The sequence below is a fragment of the Leucopleurus acutus genome, assembly GCF_964270905.1.
Source record: "Leucopleurus acutus genome assembly, chromosome: 1".
Taxonomy (NCBI): Eukaryota; Metazoa; Chordata; class Mammalia; order Artiodactyla; family Delphinidae; genus Leucopleurus; species Leucopleurus acutus.
The window spans coordinates 180,084,632-180,109,269 of NC_139142.1; the positions used below are offsets into that span (position 1 = coordinate 180,084,632).

Consider the following 24,638-nt stretch of genomic DNA (forward strand, 5'->3'; position numbering starts at 1 on the left):
TTTAATGTCTCAGTTTTAATCCCTAATTTACAAGCTATAACCCACATAAACAAAAGTCTTTGGGGTTTAATACCAAAAGGTCTAAAACCCTGGAAAGAAAGAAAGGGATGGAGGCAAGACTAAATATTAATTGTAATAATAGTAATTAACAGCTAATATTAATCAAGTACTGACCACTCTTCTGAACACTTTCAAAGTATTAACTCATTTAATCTTCGCATAAACCCTATGAAGGAAAGACAATACTTGAAAGGTACAAAACCTACAGATGAGGGGACTAAAGCACAGAGAAACTATAAGTTCACCCAAAGTCACACAGCTCCTGAGTGGAGAAGCCCAGCTTTGAAGGACTTAATGACAAGCAGTCTGACTCCAGACGTGTGCTCTTAGCCACAATTGTTTTAGACTGAGCAATGGTTTTTCATATGTTTGAAGTGAATGGAAGAAAGACTGATTTGTGAGACATACTTTTTTAACAATTCCACACAATGATAAACTGTCAAAACAAAAACTGAGCACAAAGATAATACAGCTATCACATTAATACGTAAGGAATAAACAGAGCTTCCAATATATTAAATATTAAGCATCTATTAAATGTCCAACTGAATAAAGCTTATGATATAAGGATGGCTTTGAGTTACTTACTCTGAAAAATAATCCATAAACTGCTGAGGATTTTCTGAAGCCAGCAACAGTTGTCTCTGATGAGATTCGGACATACAATGACACTTAAAGCCATTCTACAAAAATGTAAAGGTAGTGGTTAAATCTTGATTTAGCTCATTATAATAGGCCCTAAATATAAGTATTTAATTAAATCCTAAAAAGCTGCTCTTCGATGATAAATTGTAAAAAATAATCAAGTCACTGGCTGTAGGCACCCTATCGTTCTAAAAAATTTTTTTTATAAAGTTGAGTTTTGCAACCCTGCTAATCAAAGAATCCCAGAAGATTAAAGAGACAGAAAAATACTGCTTTAGAAAACAGACATTAGTAACAAACATTACAGGGCACAGTAACAGAAGAGCGATTTTATTTTTTGACTCAATTTAACAAATTCCTATTGGGCACCTACTTCATACAAAGTGTTATGCAAGCGTTTTGAGGGCTACAACAAGGTAAAATGGGTCATTAGTGAATTTCCATTAAGGAAACTATTTTCACTCACTTTCCTATACTTTAGCTCATTACCCAAAATACACTTGCATTTTATACATAAACCTTATTTTATCATACTAAATCTGTATCTTCTTCAGATGATTGTAAAAAACATGCAAGTTTTGACTTTGTGTCTATTCTACTTAACATTTGAACCTGATTCTCCACTAGTAAGAGAAATGAAAAATGTGCCTCTCCTCTGTCTCCCCCATCTTGGTGAACAGCACTGTCCTGTACCGTCACCCGGCCAGGACTCAGGACAGCATCCCAGAGTCCTCTACCTCCACTCAGCACTACGTCTACTCCGCCGACCTAATAACTTACCCAGTCCCCCGGCTCAATCCTATTGCCACTGCCCTGATTTCAACACTCAATCTTGCTTAGAGCAGTTTCCTAATCTTCAGTCATCCACAGATGCCTACACAATTCTTGCCTCTTCTGTGCCCTACCTATGCATTACTCTTCCTTAACTGCGTCTTAAAAGGAGACTTGATATCAGTCTCATAAACGAAAAACCAGCACCACTTCCCATAAATTACAAATAAATCAGTAAGATGAAAGCAAAATAATGTTACTAAATTCTAGAAACTCAAGGGAGTGGATGGGCAGGAGGGGAATACTCCAGATCTGACCTCCCTCCCCCTCATTCTTCCGGTATTAGAGACAGAGACAGGGGAGGGGGCTTGTAGGGGTCAGCTTCTCCTCCCCTAGGCAGGGAAGGGCAATGAACAGATGTGAGGGCAAACAGGTCAGAATCACCCCAAGTGTCTTACTCTGAAAAGTAGTAATTAAAAGAGAGAATCAAACGTGTCTTCTCTTTCCCTGAGGAATTCTATTTTAGGATAACATTTGAGGATAACCAAATAACCCTAGTTAATGAGAAAAAGCTCATTTTTTCAAAAGAATGGTGGTCAACAATAAATGTAAAAAGAACTAGAAAAATAACCACTTTTCAACTTCTAATGAAATAAGTGACTCAAGCAAAGATGTTAAAAGACATGAGTAAAAGGCTGATGGGAAATTGGAGCTATAGGCACGATTCCACACTCCACTAGTATTTGTTACCAGTTCCCCCATGGTTACTTGCTCTTGCAAAGGGGAAAATATTACTTTCCAACATTACTTTACAGGCTGTCAACTGTACTCAATTTTCTTAGTACTACCAGACATCATGGGCTTCCTTATTTGATGCAATGTGATATACACAGGGTCACCTATCAAGGATTCTGCTCCCAAATATTTAACCTGAACCTAATCAAGCCTTCAGACCTAAGTTCCAGTTTACAAAAACTACAAGAGTTAGAGAAAGAAGACGAACGACAACCACAAGAAAAGTTAATTGTTACAGGGGGAATCCTCTAGGATCATTACTGGCCTAGCTCTTCAAGTCAATGTCAAGAAAAACAACAGAGGGGAAGGGAGGGAATTCTATTTTAAATTTAAAATTGAGAGAGAATTAAAAGTCCTAACACCCGACACCACAGAGATTTTTAGGGCAATGCAACTATTCTGTATGATACTATAATGGTGGATATTTGTCATGATACATTTGTCCAAAGCCACAGAATGTTCAACACCAAGAATGAACCTTAATACGAACTATGGACTTTGGTGCTAATGATGTGCCAATGTAGTGTTATTGACTGTAACAAAAGTACTATTCTGTTGCACCAGGCTGATGGTTGGGGAGGCTGTACATGTTGAGGGCAGGGTGGGTACGAGAAATCTCTGTACCTTCTGCTCATTTTTGCTGTGAACCTGAAACTGCTCTAAAAAATAGTCTATTTTTTAAAAAGTTCAAATAACCAAATCCAATGTATAGCTTTTGACTGGATCTGGGTTTTTTTGTTTGTTTGTTTTTGATTTATTTTATTCAGGTATAGTTGATTTACAATGTTGTGTTAATTCCTGCTGTACAGCAAAGTGATTCAGTTTTTTATATATATACACATACGTACATATATAATTCTTTTTCATATTCTTTTCCATCATGGTTTATCACAGGATATTGAATATCGTTCCCCATGCTAAGAAAACTGTTTAAAAAGCATTTATGGGAACAATTGAGAAAATGTGACTATGGAGTATGCACCAGATGATATGAAGAAATATTTATTAATTTTGTTACATGTGATGACATATATTGTGGCTATATAGAAAAATATCCTAATATTTTAGAGGAGCGTATTTAAATATTTATAGGTGAAATACCCTGATGCTTGTAATTTACTTTACATATTTCAGAGAAAAGGAAACATGGCAAAGTATTTAAAATGTTAAGTGAAACTTAAAGCGTTAAATCTGGGTAGTGGATATATGGATGTTCCTGGTACTAGTCTCTAGTTTTCTGTGTAAGAATTTTACCTTGACTAGTAGTAAAGAGAAATGAAAGAGAATAACTGTATCGATGTTATTCAACGTGAGGCCCACCTAAAGTATCTCATCCCTCACTTGCAGAAACACTGGATTAGATTATTCCAAGTGCCCAGTGCTCTTCCTTTCCTACCCAATTCAATCTCCAGAGAAAAACGTGATCCTGTCATTAGCCTGCTCTCAATTTTTCCAGGTGCTTCATCATCCATCTAAATAATGGGGAAAAATGTAAACTCCACAGCACAGCAAAGTTTTTTCAAGATCTGCTCAAAGACCCCTTGAGCCACCTTACACATAATTCACTCATTTAAAACTCACAGCAATCTTACAAGTAGGGACACTTACTATTCTCACTTTTCAGATAAGTAAACAGGCAGAGACAATGTGACTTGTCGGCTTCCTAATTCTGATTCTGACTCCAGAGGCCACATCTCACTCGCAGTAACATCCTAGTCCTGGCACATGGCAGGTGCTCGATAAATGCTTGTTAGGTGACTAGTGTGCAAGAGCTTAGTTCTCCTTTTTCATCCGATCCCGAAAAGAGGCGTACACCCTGATCATGTCTAAGAGCCACGTCAAGTCCGAGACGTCTGTTACTGTCACTCCCGGGCGTCCGGCTCGGCACTGTTCACCCCCCGTTTCTTGACGACTTGAGTGGGGTCACTTCTCCGAGGGCTGCAAAACCTTTTCTTACTTCACTTCTTTTTTGGGGTTAGACTGGGAAACAAGGAGGTGTCAAAGGCCACTGGTTCCCCGCCAGGACGGGGGCTGAAGGGAAGGACGGCCCTACTGAGTTGAGTCCTTCACTCACCCTGCGCAGCCCCCACGACTAGGGACTGGAGACCCAGGCCCTCACCCCGGCGTCGGGGACCTCAGCCTACATCTCCAGCGGGGTCCCTCCGGGGAGAGGAGGGGGTGGACACGGGGCCGCCCCGGGCCCGCTTACCTCGTCCCGGCACTGCTTCTGGCACATCTGGCAATACCAGCGCAACTTCTGAAGCCCCTTGGACTTGATCCTGTTGGCGATGGCCTTAGGGGTAAGAAAATCTGATTTCCCCATCGCGCCCTCCGCAGCAACAACTTTCCCCAACCCAGAGCCTGGTTGACCGGAAGCGGAACAGGGCTGGCGGGGGTGGGCAGGACAAATACTCTCGGCTAGTCTGAAGGAGGTGGGGCTTCGGAAGCCTGGGCACCACCCCCCCCAACGCTCGCGAGGCTTCGTTCCATCCTGCGTGAAGAAGCGAGACTGAATGAGACCACGGGGTGGGCGGGGCGTGTGGGGCGCTTCCGCGCAGGCGCGGTGAGGCCTGTCTGACCGACCTTCAGCAGGGCCGGAATCACCATGTTTCCTCCGGTGGGCCTAGCAGGGCTGTCGGCCTCGGCCGTGCAGCCGCAATGGTAATGGCAGCTCGCGGGGGGAACGGGAGGGTTGCGGCGGATGGAGGGGCTCAGGCAGGGGGCAGGGGAAGCGGGTGGAGGCGAGTGGGACGGACCCGGGGTCGCAGGGCCGACCAGGCCGGGGTCCCGTAGAGGCCCCGGAGCCCGGGCTGCAGGAAGCGCTCGGAACCGGGAAGGGCGCGCCAAGTCTCCGGAGGCGGGCTAGGGCGGGGGGAGGGCCACGAGGAGTGCTTATCTGGGTCCTCGAGAGTGGGGCTTTGGGCCCAGTTAATTTCAGGGCAGTCTTGGATCCCCTCAGCTACTAAGTAAATGCTTAGGGAGCCTCTGGTGCGCGCCAGGCGGCGAGCCTCTGGGAGGCCTTACCCGGGCCCTCAAAGTGGGGGAGGGGAGGGCCCCAGGAAAGGTCCAGCGGAAGGTTAAGGTGTGCTTTTTGTCCTTGACGCCTTTTGAAACTCTCCGGTGCAGAGCGCAGTAACGTACAAAGCGAACTAAGCAGTGACCTTGCAGCAGGCGCTTTGCTGGGCCCAAGTAATAAGTGCCCTCGTGGGTTGCAGAGGGGACCTTAAATATCTGTTGGCGAGGAAAGGGAAGAGACCTTGCACTATCTCGAAACCGTTGTGCTGAATCAGTAACCCTGCAAGGTCATGACATCGTCCCAATGCCCCGAGGAGGAGGAGATAGATGGACTTCTATGCGTCATCTGTTCACTGCCATGCAAGTTTTAGGGATTTTAAACATTGGTTTCCCCCCATCCCCCAGAAAAAGCATCTTAGAAGGCCTAGGAATAGGCAGACAAACGTTGGTTTGTATGGTACCCTGTAATAGGATGAGATGTGATGAAGCTAGACAGAGTCTGGAAGAATTTCAGATACAGTGCTAACGGGTTAGCTATAGACTGTAGCACTTCCCCGGTTTTACAGTAAAGAATTCTAAGGAGCCACCCCATTAAACTAGATTTTTGTACCTAATTTATGAGAAGGGACTATAAAGCATTAATTAAAATAGGTATGTGTTCATTAAGCAAAAAGTTTATAACAATAAAAGATTTTCAACTTAATGAAGTAATTAAATCTGATGTGAAAAACCTACATACAAATGTTAGTGGATTTGCCTTGGAATTCAGAGTTTCTTTCTCCTAATATTGAAAGAGTATTCATGGGAAGTAAGAAGTCACCTTAGTTGGATTCTCACTGGTATAGGTTGTCCCATTTCTTAATCACTCAGCGCACATTTGTTGGGTGCTTGCCCTGCGCCAAGTTGGCACTGTGGAAAGTGCTAGAACGTGGTGAACAAATCGACATGATCCTGGTGGGATCATGGGACACTTCCTCACATGCAGTGGTGCTCTGCAAACATCACCTCTCTTTCCTTCCTTCCTTCCCATCTTGCTGTGCATTAATGTTATCTGTAAATATTTTTAGGACTTTAAGTTATCCAAGTTGATCTTTAAAAATGGACAGTTTCTGAAATGAGGACAAAATACATTACATAAAATTGTAAAAATAACTTTTAAAAAACCTGTAAGATCTTTTAGTAAAGAAGCATTTAAGCGCTTGCTGGGTCTGAGACAACTACTGCTTGGGGTGGGACTTAAACTGGAACCTCAGTCAGCAAATAAATGTCGAAGTCCTGACCTTACTCCCTTTGGAGTGTTGGTTTTAAATTGTTAGGTTATGAATATTCATCAAACGTCAGTTTCCACCTTGCAAGGCATACTCGGTCCTCTTCCTTTTCATACATTCCATCACTCTAGGTGCCTGCTGTCTTTCCTGCCTCTTCTGCCTTTTCCCTTCCACTCCCTATAATTGCCTTTTAAATTCAGAAACTAAAGCCATCTTAATGTTTCACATGCCACAGAATTAATTTGGAAGGGAAATACATTATACTTTTGTCTTTGCAGAACCAGAAAGAGGCATTTCCTTGGTTGTGTTTTGGTTATTGAAAGCTTTTTAAAATGCAATTTGTTGTTATAGTTTTGGTTTCAAGGAGGTTAGCATACCAACATTAACTAAACATTAGGCTTAATTAAACTTATAGTGAAGTTGTTTTAATTGTTCAGGGTGTCAGTAAAATACCCTAAATTTTTGGAAATTAAACTTTTTTTAAAGTAGTATTTAAGAAAATGGAAATAAGAAATCTGGGGGTGGGAAAGAGTGATTTTTGTATCTCAAATCAGGGGGAAATACATTTCTATTTCCTAGTTTTCCACATTGTCTAAAATGGAACTGTTTTATAATAGGAAACCAGTAGGCTGTAAGTTGAACTATGGACACTGAAAAGGGGGAGAGATGGCATTTCAGGAGAGAGAAGAGAGGCCATCATCTGAGGCTGACATAGCAGATATTTACTTTTAAACGTGAGGCAGCAGCCTGTAGTGTACCCGATGGAGTGGTGCCAAACTGCCCGGCTTTGAATCCTGACCACCACTCACCTGGCGGTGTGGCCTTGGGCAAGTTACTCAGTGTCTCTGTACCATTTCCTCCTCTGTTAAATGGGGGTAATGCTAGTACCCCATTCATTGGATTAGTGTGAGGATTAAGTGAATCAGTATTTGTAAAGAACCAAGGACAGTGGGAAAAATGCTTGTGAGGATCCAGATGTATCAGTTGAAAAATGAAAACGAATTTATACATACACGTTCTACATAAAATGTAATGTGAGAAGGTTAGAAGCCTAACAAGACTGAATTGTGTGTCATGGTTGGTGATAAAGTTCTGGGGAGTCACTTGGTGGAGAGGCCAGGGTTGGACTTTCACCCAGGCATTCAGTGTTAGAATTAGACATACTTCATAATTTTCTTTTCCTTAGGAATTAGTGGGTGCTGCTTCTTCCTTAATTTTTATATTATTCAGCATTATACACTCCTTAAAATTCATTCAAGCTGTCTGTAATTTCTTTGAATGATACATAGTTCACCCACGAACCTGCTGTGTGATCATAGTAGATCATGGTAGTCTGCCATCTATCTGTGCGATTTGCCCTCTGCTGTATTTGACGTGTTTCTAGTTTCTCAGATAATCTCCCGAGAATTTTTTAGGACATGATGCAATTTTCCAGAACACAAAACTGACACAGAACTTCCTTTATCTTCTCATTTGCAAAAGCTGTATATTCAGTAGAGCAGTCTGTCGCTAGAGGGAGTTCAGATCAGCTCGTGGTTATTTTGCACTCAAATTGTACTTAAAAAATAACTTTGTAACACAGATAGACGTGTTTAGAATTAAATGAAGTCTAAACATGAGAGTGCTTCAAAATTGGGGAAATTAGGGTGTGTGCACAGCAGAAAGAATCACAAAAGATCCTGTATCTTCCTGCATACCTCTCACTTGGGATACATGTGGAGACCCGAACATTCTGTGTTCATCCAGATATGGCATGCAGTTCAGATTTTGTTCCATATGATGTGCTCTGACTAGAAACCTGTGTCAGTTAAATTGGAGTGCATGCCTAAGACCATACTGTCCCAGTGTCACTCTTTATAGTCTCTAAATTTAGAATGGGCAAAAAAGTTATTCCAAAAAAAGAAAATCATCCCCAAAATATTACTTTTCAAGTGCCATGATGAAAAAATGTTCGTGGGATGGTCATTATGTTGATAAGTCCGCCCTCTGAAACTAGCAGAGCTTGTCAATGTTTGACAGCTTTTATCTTTGCCTTTGGGGGATCAACTCTTAAAACCAAACCCCTAATGTTTTCCAGGTCGTCTCCTTCCTCTTATTTTCTTTATTTTTCTTTCTCCATGGCTGAGTAATACCAGTAGTAAGATACATAAGTCAAGAGATTTTTAAAAAATAACTGTTCTAGTTATGAACTTTCAGACTTACTTTTGTGCACATAAACACATAGAATCACAAAAATGGCATCATATCTTATAGCCTGCATTTTTTAGTTATTATAGACTTTTTTCTAGTCTGTTTTTTAGTACAGTTTTAGATTTATAGAAAAATTGAGTAGCACAGAGAGTTGCATATACCCACACCCCACTCTGGACATTTTCCCCAGTCATCAACATCTTGCATTAGTGTGGAGTGTATACTACAATTAATGAACCCGTGTTGATGCATTATTAACTAAGGTGCATAGTTTCATTAAGGACACTCGTTTAGTTGGACACTTCTGTGGGTTTTGACAAATGGATAGTGACATGTGTCTTCCATTACAATATCATGCAGAATAGTTTCACTGCCCTAAAAATCTCTCCCTAAAATCCTGGCAACCACTGATATTTTTATTGTTGCTATAGTTTTTTCAGTTCTGGAATGTCTTATAATTGGAATCATACAGTATGTAGCCTTTTCAGATTGGTTTCTTTCACTTAGCGATATGCAATTAAGGTTCCTCCATGTCTTTCTGTGGCTTGATGGCTCGTTTATTTTTATTGCTTAATACTGCGCCAACCGTATGGATGCACCTGTCTGTTTGTCCATTCATTCATGTATTGAAGGACATCTTGATTCCTTCCAGTTTTTGGAAGTCATGAATAAAGCTGCTATAGGAATGTGAATGCAGGTTGTCATGTAGATAAAAGTTTTCAGCTCAGTTGGGTAGGTATCTAGGGGTATGATTGCTGAATCATATGTTTAAACTATGTGTAGATTTGTAAGAAGCTGCCAAACCATCTTCCAAAGTAGCCATACCATTTTGTATAACCACTGGTGATCAGTGAGAGTTCCTGTTACCCCACATTCTTGCCGTCATTGGTATTGTCAGTTTTTTTTTAATTTTTGGCCATTCTTTGGGATTTTCTATGTAGTTGATCATGTCATCTATGAACAAAGACAGCTTTATTTCTTCCCTCCCAACCTGTATACGTGTTGTTTCCCTTTTTGTCTTACTGCATTAATTAGGACTTCAGTACAATGTTGAGTAGGGGTGGTGAGACAGGGCATCCTTGTCTTGTTCCCAGTCTTAGGGGGAAGGCTCCTAGTTTCTAACCATTAAACCTCAGGGGGTGTTTTTATGGATGTTCTTTATCAGGTTGAGGAAGTTCTCCTCTGTTCCTAATTTGCTGAGAGGTTTTTAATCATGAATTGGCATTTGATTTTGTCAGATCCTTTTTCTGCATCTATTGATGATACCATTTTTCTTCTTTAGTGTGTTGATGTGGTGGATTATATATTTGAATTTCGAATGATGAACCAGCCTCACATACCTGGAATAAATCCCACTTGGTCATAGTGTATAATTGTTTTTAATACATGGTTAGATTGCATTTGCTAATATTTTGTTGAGGATTTTTGCATCTATGTTCATGAGAGATATTGTTCTCTAAAATTCATTTCTTATATAATGTCTTTATCTGGTTTTAGTATTAGGGTTATGCTGGCCTTATAGAATTAGGACATATTCCCCCTGCTTCTCGTTCTAATTCTCTTTCTTTTTTTTTTTTTTTTTTAAATTTTATTTTTTTTGGCACCAACTACCATGTCTACTGACAGTTACAAATCTGTTTCAAATCTCAATACCTCATATGTTTCCCAGACCTGGTTAGGATTTCCACTTGGTCGCATGGTTTTTTAAACTACATCAAATTCAAACTTCATTATTTCCAGGGAGATCTCCCCCACCCAGTTTTTCTCTCTTGGTTAAATGACAACAGTGTTCATTTAGGTCATTAAGTTAGAAACCTTTGGGTCTGCTTGCTCTCACATCTGGTCTCCTGTTGCTTTGCCAACCTCTCAGTCCAGGTGCTTGCCTTCTCTTGTCTGGAAGCCCCTTGTTTGGCCTCCATGTCATCAACATTTGGTATCATTTTGTGCTTTTCACTGCCATCGGAGATACCTTACTGAAAAACTAAACTGATTTGTGGGCTTAGAAACATTCATCATTTTTCCAGTACCTATAAAATAATATTTAAACTTATTAACCCAAGCTATGTCTCCAGCTTCAAAACTACATCCAGTTCCTAGGAATGCCCTCCTTAGGCCCTCCTTTATGCACAAATTTATCGATTCTTCATTTCTCCCATGGAGCTTTCCAGGCCAACACAGGTACTTTATGGACTTAAGAGCTACAAGATAATGTATATTCAATAACATGTCTTCACCAGTAAGAGGAGGATCCTCTCGTAATTTATCTTTCACCAACATTACTTTTAAGTCATATCATTTTGACTTTAATGCATCAGCACTTTAAAAGACTGTCGAAAATATTTAATGTAAATTTCATGTAAATCTAAATTTGCATAAATCTTGTTTATGAGATAATAGTATGCTTCTTGTGGTCAGAGACCATGTCCTGGAGCAGAGTAGCTGCTCAGTAAAGAGCTTACTGAATTGAGTTGAAAAAGTTAATTGGTTTAAATAAACTGTACTTTGACACATGTGGTCATGTTAGAATGTGTAGTTGACCCTAAGGGTTATTTGAAAAGGTTTCGGTGAACTGAGGAAGTCAGCAACAATATAGGCAAAGACATAGGGGTGGGAATAGAGCATGTGTGAATGCCATTGTGACTTCAGTGGAAACTTTGTGTTAGATCAAATAGAATGAGATTTTTTTTTTTTTTTTGTGGTACCTGGGCCTCTCACTGTTGTGGCCTCTCCCATTGCAGAGCACAGGCTCCAGACGCGCAGGCTCAGCAGCCATGGCTCACGGGCCTAGCCGCTCCACGCCATGTGGGATCTTCCCGGACCGGGGCACGAACCCATGTCCCCTGCATCGGCAGGCGGACTCTCAACCACTGCGCCACCAGGGAAGCCCTAGAATGAGATCTTTGATGATGTAGGGTTTGGTATCAGTATTGAGGTATTTATGTATACACACACACACACACACACACACACTCAGTCTTATAGATCATTTCTTTATGGGATACTCTTTAAATCAGTTTATCAACTTTGAAAGTTTTTCTTTGAGCTATTTTTCAAAAAACTAAAATGTTTTTTACCACCTTTATTCTCAGGATCCAAGTTCGAAATATGGCAACCTTGAAAGATAGTAAGTACTTTATCACAATATGTGAATTAAGAAAAACTAAACTTTGACAAATAAAAATGTGCTGCTTTAGCCCATTTACATATTTGGTCAAAATGGACACAGTGAATCTATGTCATCTCTGTGCGGCATTGAACTTGTTTTGGAAAAGACCCATGTGAGGTGACACATGGTTGTTGATTCTGTTGTCTGTAGAATGATAATGATATAACTAGAAAAAACTACTGTGTGTGTGTATAAAATGTTACGGAATATGTGGCAAAAGGCCATTTTCAGTACCATTTAGTGTTTTAAATACATAATTTATTGATACTATTATGTTGCCATTTTGCTTGTCCTCTCCAGGTAGCACAAGGTCTGAGTTATTGGTACTCTAACATTAAGCCTAGTTTAGCAGCTGCTATTAATTGAAGGTCTAACTGCTAATTATTCTACCTTGAAGTTTAGGAAAATATTTCAATAAATTCACAAATGAAATGGTAACTCCTTTATCTTAACACAGCACTTCTATTTTTCAGTTACCAGGCGACTAAAATCAATCAAAAACATCCAGAAAATTACCAAGTCTATGAAAATGGTAGCAGCAGCGAAATATGCCCGAGCTGAGAGGGAGCTGAAACCAGCCCGAGTGTATGGAATAGGATCCTTGGGTAAGAGGAGAGTGCAGTCACAAATTACTAAGTACCGTTTAACCTATAGATGACTGCTCAGGACTCATCTGTCCTGAGTACTTCCAGGCCCCCATCTATCACAGCAGCCCTGTGCGGGTGGGGACTGTCAGAGCTCCCGCTTTGCCGATAGGAAAAACTGAAGCCCAGTGCAGTCATAACTACACCTCTGTGACTTGGCATCTGAGCCTCTCTATTTGTTAACCACTGTATGTGATCATGTTCACTTGTAAGATATTCTGAAAATTTTCCTAGATTATTAAATACACCATCAAAAGAACTTGGAAGTTTAGTGCATTAGACTCGAATGCTTGATTTCTTCCTGTTACACTGTGATGTGATCTTTTAGGACTGCAGGGTGGGGAGGGGGTGCCCTGCAGTGGAAGGTGACTGGGTAGTCATGGATATGACTGTGAGTACATGAGCGGAATGTTTAAACATTAGCTGTAAAGAGGGAGAAATTTGCTTATTTCCAAATTGAAGAAAAGATGTATCTGTATCATCTGTGTGTTAATGCCTCTATGTATTACATATAAATTACCTTGTGCAGTAGTTTTCTTGTGCTCTTCATATTTTTTAAGCATGCATTTATAGCATGCTTTTTTTAATCAGTGTTTTTGTTTTTTTTTTTTGGCTCCATTGGGTCTTTGTTGCTGCACGCGGGCTTCTAATTGCGGTGGCCTCTCTTGTTGGGAAGCACGGGCTCTAAGCACGCAGCCTTCGGTAGTTGCGGCACACAGACTCAGTAGTTGTGGCTCACGGGCTCTGGACCGTGAGACCTTCAATTAATTCTTAACCACTGCGCTACCAGGGTAGTCCAATCAGTTTTTTTATATATAAATTTATTTATTTTATTTATGTTTATTTTTGGCTGCATTGGGTTGCTGCGCGTGGGCTTTCTCTAGTTGCAGTGAGCAGGGGCTACTCTTTGTTGCAGTGTGCGGGCTTCTCTTGTCGTGGAGCACGGGCTCTAGGCACATGGGCTTCAGTAGTTGTGGCTCACAGGCTCTGGACCGCAAGCTCAGTAGTTGTGGCACACGGGCTTAGTTGCTCTGCAGCATGTGGGATCTTCCCGAACCAGGGCTCAAACTCATGTCCCCTGCATTGGCAGGCAGATTCTTAACCACTGCGTCACCAGGGAAGCCCTAGCATGCTTTTTTTTAAGCATGCTGTAAAGAAACTTCTGTATGAGAAAACGATAGGGCACTAGGCTTCAGTGGAAATGCCTCCTTGCTTTAAAAATGCCATATTTAGGGAATTTCCTGGCGGTCCAGTGGTTAGGACTTGGCACTCTTATTGCCAGGGTTCGGGTTAGATCCCTGGTTGCGGAACTAAGATCCTGCAGGCTGTGTGGTGCAGCCAAAAAAAAAAAAAACCAGCCATATTCAGCTTTTCCTAGGAGGCATAATGGAGACTTGCTAGGTTAGGGTTAGCAATCATTAGCAACCCCAGCCGTTTGCTCTCCTGAGTCCTGTTCTGTAACCAGCATAATACTGAGCACCTAGTTAGCGGCCCGGTAGAGGTTGATAAATTACTCTAGCCTATTTTTATGAAAAGGTGAAAGTCATTCACTGTTCACCTTTCATGCTGAAATGAATAAGTGTAATAAATTTGTTTCCCCTCAAAACTCTATAACCACAAAACTATTGAATAAGGAAATTGACTCAGATATCTAATTATAGTATTTGTGGTGTGATATTAAAAATTCAAGTCAAGGGTGCCATTCAGCTTCTAAGTCCTTCAAACTAAAAAAATACTAACTGCTAGATATTAAATGGCTAATCATTTAAAATATTTAAGAATTTTAAATAGACATTTTATGCTGTACAATATAAAACAAAAAGAGACTGAAAAGGAATATTTTCTCCACTTCCCTAAACTTTGGAGTTGAGTATTTACCTCTCTCTGCTTTTTATGGAGGGTCCTCAGGTATTGAAATTTGAGAATCACTGCTCTATACTGAAAAAGGCGATAGCAGGAATTTTGTTGAAGTGGGGAATGTGGCAGCCGTGAAGATGCACTTTGTAACTAGAGTGAGCACAGCTGCTGAATCGTCCTGTGTTTTTGCACCTAAGTCATGCTTCCCACGGGCTGCTCCTGGCCAGCACCTGAGCACAGATGGGATACTCAGGTAGGCGTGTTCTTGGGAGACTTGGAGCTCCCTGGCAGCCTCGCTGAACTTTCCCTCAACTGTACAGCGGTCCAGGAAGCTGCCACCACACCTTTCATCCCACTGGTCAGACTGGCATCCTGGTGTGATGGCTATTCTGACCCCCTTCCTATTTTCTCTCACAGGCATTTCCCCAGTAAAATCCATGTATATTTTATCCTATTTAAACACCTCTTGCCTTCTGCTTCTTGGAAGACCAACAAAGTGAGGTTGTTAGTAATACCAAAAATAGGGACTTCCCTGGCGGTCCAGTGGTTAGGACTCCGCGCTTCCACTGCAGGGGACACGGGTTTGATCCCTGGTCCTGCAAGCCACGCAGCCCAGCAAAAATAAATAAATAGAAAATAAAATGGCATCCATCATTTTAATGTCAGCGGTTTTCGTAAAAGCTTGCTATGTAGATTATATGAGCATTTCAGTAAATATTTGTTTTCTGCTTTTTTGGTTGTACACTGAAGATCTGTGTTCTTTAGAAATTTGGCAAGTCTAGAGAAGTTGGTACTTCTATAAGTCTGGCCTTTTTACAAGTTTTTTAATTGTGCTAGCGATTTCTTTTAGTCAGTACTTAAGATAATTTGGCCCTTAGGAACCTCTGTCTTAATAGAGATGTAAACCTTTATGGTTTTCAGTCTGATTGTAAATGAAATACATGCGCAGACACTTGATTATATTGAGGCATCATTTTGTAAATTAGGGTTATTGCTGTATTTAGTGTAATTACACATACATTTTTTTTTTTAAGCTCTGTATGAAAAGGCTGATATTAAGGTGCCTGAAGACAAGAAGAAACATCTCCTTATCGGTGTGTCCTCAGACCGAGGGCTTTGTGGTGCTATTCATTCCTCGATTGCTAAACACTTAAAGAGTGAGGTGGCCAATCTCACAGCAGCTGGGAAAGAAGTTAAGATTGTTGGAGTTGGTGATAAACTCAGGAGTATACTTCACAGGTAATTTAAGTATATATTGTTTATGTTTAAAAGGCCGCAAGAATGAATAAAGGGAAGTTTCTTTGATAGTTTATTTAAGCAAGGTGTCTTTTTTTGGTTACCATTTTATACACAGAGGTTTTGTTTTGTTTTGAATTTTTTTCCAGAATATAGTAGAATGGATAGATTTCCCCTGTTTTCTATTTATCTTTTGTTTTTCCTTCTTCCAGACCATAAATGGAATACAGTAGGAATATCAGAAGCTATGGGTTTTTGTTTTGGGGGACGTTTTTCAGTTTTTTTTTAACGAGGACCCTAAGGAGCTCTCACAGCCAGGAAATGCCAGAAATGAATGACAGCTGATTAGGGCTGGAAGGAGAGAAGTAAAGGCAGAGAGAAATGCAAGACAGGAAGGGCCTGGTGTTAGTCCTTAGTTCTTGGCAGGTGCTGAAGGAAAGGGACAATCACGATAATGCAGGGGCGCCTTCACTCAGTGAACACCCCCGACCCCCCTCAAAAAAGCTTGATCCATAGCGTGTTTTTTCCTTGTTCTCTGTTCTTTCAGCAGAAGTATTCCGTTAAACTATTTTATGTGACCTCTTCATTTTCTTGTAGGACTCATTCTAACCAGTTTCTGGTGACATTCAAAGAAGTGGGGAGAAGGCCCCCTACCTTTGGGGATGCGTCGGTCATTGCCCTTGAACTGTTAAATTCTGGATATGAATTTGATGAAGGGTCTATCGTCTTTAACCGATTCAGGCAAGAAAAATGTTGAAATCTGAGCTTTTTTATGTTTATGTTCAGATTTTTCCATTAAGTAAATGTCTACTTAACAGTTTAAAATTATACTTTTGGAATTTACATTTGCTTTTGCCGTTTCTAGGTCTGTCATCTCCTACAAGACAGAAGAAAAGCCCATCTTTTCCCTTGGTACCATTGCAAGTGCTGGTAAGTAGGTTTTGTATGACAAGTATTTTTCCTATAGAAAGGAGAGATTTGTACATTTAGGAAAACAGTGATTGTCAGGGTGGCTTTTTTTCAGCAGTAAAAAAAATGACGTTGGGCTGTTTATCACCATCTATTAGTGGCTTCCATGAAATCATAAACATTTATTGTTTGACAACTCTTACTGCATTCTTTCATTAATTTAATAAATAAATATCCATTGAAGGCCATCGTTAGATATGATTTCTGTCCTTGGAGGTTGAAGAACTAAGCTAGAATGATCTGTTGGCTTTGCAATCTGTGTGTGGGACCCCTCCCTAACCACAAAACAGACGCTCTAGAATAGAGATTTGAACGCTATTCACAACTAATATACGTTGAACAACTCAGTTCTCTTGTTTTGCTGTTTAAACAAAGTGATCATGGCTCAGTGATGCATCCTGGAAATAATACTCAGGAACTGATTTTATTTTCCCTTTCTGTATATTAGATTTCTCCTGTAATAGGTGTATAACTTTTACATTTTATTTTTAAATAAATCTATAACTTTTACATTTTATTTTTAAATAAATCTTTATTTTTTGGCTGCGTTGGGTCTTCATTGGTGCAAGTGGGCTTTCTCTAGTTGAGGCAGGCAGCAGCTACACTTTGTTGCAGTGCGCAGGCTTCTCATTGCGGTGGCTTCTCTTGCTGCGGAGCATGGGCTCTAGGCGCACGGGTTTCAGTAGTTGCGGCGCATGGGCTCAGTAGCTGTGGCTCATGGGCTCTAGAGCGCAGGCTCAGTAGTTCTGGCGCACGGGCTTAGTTGCTCCGCGGCATGTGGGATCTTCCCGGACCAGGGCTCGAACCCGTGTCCCCTGCCTTGGCAGGTGGATTCTTAATCACTGCGCCACCAGGGAAGTCCCTATCACGTTTACATTTTAATGTCTTAGAAATTGGGATGCTTCTACCAGTCAATATGTATTTTTTCAGTATGTCATTTTTAATTGGCTATGTTATTTTCTTTCTTCATGGTACATAAAATAGGAATTATAATGCACCGCATCTTAAATTTGATGAAATCCAGTACTGTCTCAGCACTTTACACTAATGAGTGAATTTTCAAGTCTGCTGCTACGTTTCCACTGCCTAATTACTAAAATGCACAGCAGCCTCTTAACTCTTCTCTCTTCCACATTCTCAGAAAAGCTTTCCCTCCCTTATTTTCCTGAAACTTTCAGATTTCCCCAATAATCAAATGGCTGAAATGGGATTTTTATATTACACTATACGAGTCTCAGTTCTTTCCTTAATTTCTTTATTGAAAAACGCAGTCACTGACTGTTGGGTGGCTTCGTGCCCAGCACGCTGCTAGATACCATCCAAAGGATTTGTATCCGTGAAATGTGGTGCTGTTACTTTAAATGTGGACTTCTTAAGTTTTATGAAGTTAAGCATTTGAAGTAGAATATCAAATGCTTTGTTTACACATCATATTTTTCTGAAAATCTATTATCTATAGTATGGAAATAGATGAAGATTTTAGAACTGAGTCCTTTAACCAATCTTACGTTGACTTCTCTGTAATTATAAAGAGTTTTTCTACCAGGAAGCTGTCTTGATTAAATCAGTCTTTGTGCTGTATCGCTTCAGAGAAATCCATGGCTTGTTTTAACAGAGAGCATGAGTATCTATGATGATATTGATGCTGACGTGCTGCAGAATTACCAAGAATACAGCCTGGCCAACATCATCTACTACTCTCTGAAGGAATCCACCACGAGTGAGCAGAGTGCCAGGATGACGGCCATGGACAATGCCAGCAAGAATGCTTGTAAGCGCTGAGAGAATTCCCTTACGGAAAGCAGCATGAAGACCCTCACGTCAAAAGGCATTAGCGATTCTGGAAGTGGACCAGGAAGCAGGAGAGCTGGGGTCTAGTCCTGGGCTCTGCCACCGATTCTGTGAGGATAGAAAAATTATATTCTCTGCCTTAAAGGAAGTAATATCTTACTTGGTACGCAGTAAGTGTGCAGGTACTTTGAAAAGGTATCTCGTGGAAGAAACAAAACTACCTTCATAAAATTTTTTGAGTGGCCAGTTTGGGTACCCAAAAGGAAACAGAATCTTATTTTTGAATTAAGCAACACACGTCTATAAATGAGTTAGTGAAAAAGGTATTCTTTTCTAGTTTTAGATCTTGTTGTCTTTTGTTCTGTTTGTAGCTGAGATGATTGACAAATTGACTTTGACGTTCAATCGCACCCGCCAAGCTGTCATCACCAAGGAGCTGATTGAAATCATCTCCGGTGCTGCGGCTCTGTAAGTAACTGTGCGTCACCCTCAGACGCCATTTCTCATCTGTGCCTGCTAGTTTAGCCTTTGCATGTTTAAGTTTTCTGTTTTGTTTTGTCTGTTAACGATGAAATGATCCATTGCTTATCTTGTTTCCTTAATCGTAGAACATAAAGTTTGATGAAAATGAGATCTCTGGTGTATTTTGATTGTTTCAGCTGAAATATTCAGGCTTAGTTTCTTCTTTTTAGAAATTAGTATATTGCTAGCTTTCACTTTCTTCAAGTTTTAGGAATAAGGATGTGAATAATTCAGTATCATTTATACTGAATGATAAATATTCAGTATCATTTATAAAATCTGTCTTTGAACTTAAAATATTATAAATCAGGCTTTCTGAGTTACAGGACTGGTTTGGGGTTTGGTTTTATATAAATCTGCAGATCATTGAATGGTGGTTGGGTCCAGGAATTTTTAAATTAAATTTTCTGTATCAGTACTGTCTTATAAGGAGTTCTTAAAATACCAGTTTCCTCAAGAAAATGTCTTGGTTGTCTAGCTAGATATGTTAATGTTTGTGAAACCACGGTTACGATAATGGGAATTCTGTTTTAAAAATTATTAAATTGAACACCCATTATATGCCTCATACAGTGCTAGGCACGGTGTTAAAGGATGTGATCCTTTCTTCCAAGGCATTTATGTGCTAATAGGATAAGAAAAAAATGCAGATAATTATGCTGAAAGATAAAATATGTCATAAGTTTTCTTTGACTCATTCTCTCTCACCTCCTGCTAATTGGTCACCAAGTTCTGTAAATTTTACCTTCTAAATATCCCTTGACCCTTTCCCCTTTATGCCCTCTTCACGCAGATCCTTGTCATTTCTCTCCCAAATTAAAAAATGTATTTTTTGAGTGGCACATATGTTTTTTTCCCTGAAATGCCATCTTTCCCCTGCACCCTTGATTGTACATCTGACTCTGTTTATCCTTCCTAACGGAGCTGGGGTAATCCTTTCTTCCAGAAATCCCCCCTTCCTGGTTTGAGTGGGGCAGCCTCCTATGCTTCCCTTCATCATAGCACTTACACTGTTTTACTAGGAATTGCCCTTCTGTTTGTCTGTCCTCCTGCGGCTTGGGACAGGGAGTGTCTCATTCAGTCTTATAGCCCCATCACCTGGCACATACTTCCTCAGTAAATATTTGTAGAGTGAATGAATGACGTGCCATGAATATATACATTTTTTTAAATATATTTATTTGTTTTTATTTTTGGCGGTGTTGGGTCTTTGTTGCTGTGCACGGGCTTTCTCTAGTTGCGGTGAGCGAGGGCTACTCTTCGTTGCGGTGCACGGGCTTCTCAGTGTCGTGGCTTCACTTGTTGCGGAACGTGGTCTCTAGAGCGCAGGCTCAGTAGTTGTGGCGCACGGGCTTAGTTGCTCCGCGGCATGTGGGATCTTCCCAGGCCAAGGATTGAACCCCTGTCCCCTGCATTGGCAGGCGGATTCTTAACCACTGCGCCACCAGGGAAGCCCGCCATAAATATATTAAGACCTGGAAGTTCAGCAGAGAGAGAAGTAACATTTTATTGGGTATGTGAAAACGTGAATCCAGGTTTAAGAATCAGAGAAAGGTTTATCACTACGATGACATTTAAGTTGGTCCTTTTGTCTCTGGAGGATAGAAATGGGCAGAATGCCAGAGACACAAATAAACTGGTTGAGACTGTTTTATAAGTGTTGGTTGGATCCAGCAGGCTTCCTTCTCTTATTTTGCTTTGGAGCGTGAGTTTAAGACTAATCTACCTCTCAGCCTGGTCACTACTGCTCTGTTAACATCAGAGTCCAGTGCAGTGATGAGCGGCCCTGCCGCTTACCAGCTTGATAGACGTGGTTAAGATACTCTCCCTGCAACGCAGTCGTTTTCTATGACACGGGGGCTAATACAGGGATTAAATAAGTGTATTATTCGTGTCCTCCTTGCTGTACTTCCTACTGCTGGAGCCACGCTGACTTCTTCTTGGGTGGCGTGCATGCAGAGGCCTGGGGGAAAGTTTGGACTGCGCTCTGAAGGTCTGGGAGCTGTGAGATGTGGAGAGCCAGGAAAAGAGGAATGAATGCTCGGAATAGACGGAGGCTACAGCCTCTGCAGAATTGAGGACCAGGCTCTTTCTTGATTAGGAATGCGGGGACTTGGCTGAAAAGTAGCAAAACCAGAGAAATGAGGAGAGGGAGATTGGGATATGAAGACCAAGAATTTTAAAAAGAACTCAAATAACTGGAAATTGACTAGTTTTCGCTTTCTAGAAAGGCAGTCTAAATCATTTATTGCAAGTTAGCTGTGCACCTCACGGTGGATTATTTATGTGAATGGACTTGCATGCTCTGTAACCTGTCAGCTCTTCTGCTTAAAGGCTTTAATGCAAACACATTTGGCTCTTTGGTAATAATATAAAAGGCATGAATAAGCCATAATATTTGAGGTACCAAATATTTAGTTGCTAGCCCAAAATTTTTTAATATATTGTATGCTGTTTATAGAAAAGTTGTTTAAAGTATGCTTTCATAGTCCTGCCTACTTGCATGAACATGGTTTTATTGCTTCTAACCAGATTCAAGTCTATGACCTTTTGTAACAATCATTGAACTCTGTTTTAAGGGAATATTTTGGTAAGTATTTATATGATATACTCAAGGTAGTGAGTGAGGAAGTGGGCTTTTTTAGTCAGAAATTGTAAATGATTAACTAGCATGGATTGTTTCTTGACCTGCTTGTTTTGTGTTTGTCTTTTTCTTCTAATATAATAACCCAGGGACTAATGAAATTCGAGTTTCATCCTCAGACAAGAGGTAAAGTGGTAATATTTCACACACTCTCCCCTACCCCGTCAGAAAAGAAATCCAGTCAGATAGAACTGAAGGTAATTCGGCAACAGTGAAACTGATTCCCTGAGAGATGAGATGGCCAGGCCATTAGAGCAGCAGCCAGATGGTGGGAGTATGTGGCTGATGTTAGTGGGCTTTTTTTTTCTTCTTAGATATATTAAATAAACTGTAAGGATAAAGAATTAGCATTCTTGGGACCTCTCTGGTGGTCCAGTGGTTGAGACTCCACGCTTCCACTGTGGGGGACACAGGTTCAATCCCTGGTCAGGGAACTAGGATCCCACATGGCTCGTGGTGCGGCCAAAAAGAAAAAAGAATTAGCATGCTTTTGAGTTATTAAATACAGGCTGGTGAGGAGCAGTGGTTCTCAAATTTCCTGGTCTCAGAACGCTTTGATATCTGACTTCACAGAGGATAGCTTAGTTCTCTCCATTTCTATATTCATTCTGTCCTGATATTACACGTCACATAGGCTCTGGAAAACTCCACTGTGTGCACCTGAGAATGAGAATAAAATAGGCAAGTAACATTGTTATAAAAATAGTTTTGCCCTCACGGACCCCATGAAAGGGTCACCAGACCAAAATTTGAGAACCACTGGTGTAGAGTAGCATTTTATTATGTAGAGTCAGTTCTTTAAGTCCCACCGAAATATGTATTATATCTTGACATCTTTATTTGTTCTGTACTTTTATTTTTCAGGTAAAGAAGATTCAGCCAGCTGATTTTTTTAGCTTACTGCTGTCCTTGTCAGAAGAAATTGTTGGTCCACTGTTTAAATTAGTAAAGACAGCGAGATATTTGTAAATTATCTTACAATAAATGACTCACCATAAGAAAATCACTGTCTTTTCTTATTATATGAGAACAGCAGTTTTCCAAATGAGATCTTAAAACACTTAAAAATATTAACATGTTACTATTAAGAAGATACTTGAAGAGGCTCCTCTGATTTTCTGGTTGCCTAACAGCCGTGGAAAGCCTGGCCTCCGTGGGGTCAGAGTGGAAGGAAGAGGCACCAGGCCACAACCCCAGCCCAGGCACCTGAGCGCCACACCTTCATAGAACAGCCAGCACAGGGAAGCAAACGCGCTGTCCAGGTCATCTGCTGTTTCTCACGTGCACGGTGTAGAATTTCAGGCATATACTAAATCTAAATAAATTTTTAAATCTTTTCCAAGGACTGAGAAACATTTCAGTAGGATATTTACTCCATATTCGCATTTAGATAACCATTAAGATTGGGCGCATGAGCTATTCCACACAGCGAGCTGGCCGTGCCAAACAAAGTGTCAGGGTTTTTTCCTATTTATTTAAAAGACGGCTTAGGGGTTTTTATTGCAAAAGTAGTATAGGAATTACAAAAGACTGTAGAACTATAAAAAAATACAGAGCCCATTCTCACTTAACACTTTATATTACTCTTTTTAAAAACATTAAATAAATACATGCATATGCTATCATTTTGCCAATAACTATTCATAAAAATGAACAATAAGTGATACAAAAATGGATTAGCAGCCACAAACCTGTAAAGAGCAGTGTTGCCACTTTAAGAAGGCGGCTGCCAGGGAAAGATAAATGGAACAGAATCTCAGGGTCATTTTCTAGCTTCCCTGAAATGTTACAAGAGGCATTTTGATTTCTGAGCCTTTGTGACATTTGTTTTTCTCTGAAGGCTCATAGGTCTTTACCTGTGTTGCTCTGAAATGTCACAAGGATAATTGTTAATAAGCATCCTTGGGGAAGGGTTTGCACACTTGGACGAGTACTTCTGTGTTCTTAATTTTTGGAAGTGGAATCAATGACTCAGACTATGTACATTTTTTAATTTAATAGACACTGCCAAATAGCTCTCAAAAAAGGTGGTAAACTTGTGCTAAGTGTATAAAATTGATTTCCTCTACTCGCTGAGACTGCCTATCTTTTAATCTTTAATGATCTGATGGGTGAAAAGACAAGAGACTACTCATTCATTGCCCATTTTTTTAAGTGAGTTTTTCGCTTTTTCTCATTGAAACATAAGAGTTCTTTGCCTATGAGTGACATCAGCTCATTTGTGTTGCAAATTAATTTGTGTTAGAAAGTTTGCACTTCCACTACTTTCTTGCAGATGCAGCATGGAGTCTTGAGAAATAAAACTAAGCAAGGATTTAACTTAACAGCCACACGAGTGTTCGATGTATAGAGCAGTGGTTAAGAGCATAAACTTGGGGCAAACTGGGTTGGAATCCCAGTTCAGCCCTTAACCAGCTGTGCTGACATTGGGCAAGTTACTTAATCTTTCAGTTTTATCATCTGTAAAATGATGATTAAAATAGTACTTACCTCATAGGGTTGTTATGAGGACTAAATGAATCAATATTTGCAAAATACTTAGAAACGGATGGGGGACGAATGCTGTATCTGTGATTAAATGTTCCCTGATCTGTGTAAGTGACCATCGGTTCAGTATCGTGTTTCTGATGTTCTGTGTATCAGCACTCTTAAATTCTGAAGCTACGATGATGATAATTATACTTCCCTATAGGGGCTTACCATCTGGAGCAAAGACAAGCAAATAATGAAAAAAAAAACGTGGTAAGGTTTTTTGGTAAACTGTCATTGAAGTATAGTGTATGTACAAAAGAAGGCATAATTCATAAGTTTGTGGCTCAGGAAAATTTGCGAAGTGTAAACACTCATGTATCTACAATCTAGATCAAGATCTAAAAGGTCCTGTCGTTACAGAAGCCTCCCTTGTGTCCCTGCCCTTTTTGTTATCTCCACAAAAGTACCCACAATCATGACTTCTATCACCATAGATGTGTTTTGATTGTTTTTGAAATTTAAGTAAATGGAATCATACAGATGAAGCCTTTGGGGTCGGCTTTTTCTTAAAATTCAACAGTATGTCTGGGAGA

General features: G+C 40.3%; 2 protein-coding genes across 4 annotated transcripts in view; one reads left to right on the plus strand and one right to left on the minus strand.

Annotated features, from left to right (window-relative positions):
- Positions 1-4,630, minus strand: part of KIN (Kin17 DNA and RNA binding protein) — a 37,334-nt gene extending 32,704 nt beyond the window's left edge. Inside the window, exons 1-2 of one of the 2 annotated variants that reach the window (XM_082835950.1) lie at positions 4,481-4,630; positions 649-743 (exon numbers count right to left, since the gene is read on the minus strand). In XM_082835950.1, the coding sequence (XP_082692076.1) occupies positions 649-743; positions 4,481-4,594 (209 nt within the window). In that variant the 5' untranslated portion in view covers positions 4,595-4,630. The remainder of the gene's footprint in view (positions 1-648; positions 744-4,480) is intronic. The other variant, XM_082835951.1, reaches the window with a different exon arrangement.
- Positions 4,631-4,822: 192 nt separating this feature from the next.
- Positions 4,823-24,638, plus strand: ATP5F1C (ATP synthase F1 subunit gamma; the record flags this gene model as incomplete). 2 transcript variants are annotated; one of them, XM_082832593.1, is made up of 10 exons in its annotated part: positions 4,823-4,932; positions 11,834-11,868; positions 12,384-12,515; positions 15,446-15,650; positions 16,245-16,388; positions 16,513-16,577; positions 18,232-18,387; positions 18,779-18,875; positions 21,663-21,699; positions 22,438-24,638. In XM_082832593.1, exons 1-9 carry the CDS (start codon positions 4,877-4,879, stop codon positions 21,667-21,669), a joined length of 897 nt encoding a protein of 298 aa, XP_082688719.1. In that variant the 5' UTR covers positions 4,823-4,876. The 2 variants fall into 2 exon arrangements, with proteins under 2 accessions (XP_082688719.1, XP_082688720.1); XM_082832594.1 differs by lacking the exons at positions 21,663-21,699; positions 22,438-24,638 and having other exon boundaries at positions 18,779-18,879.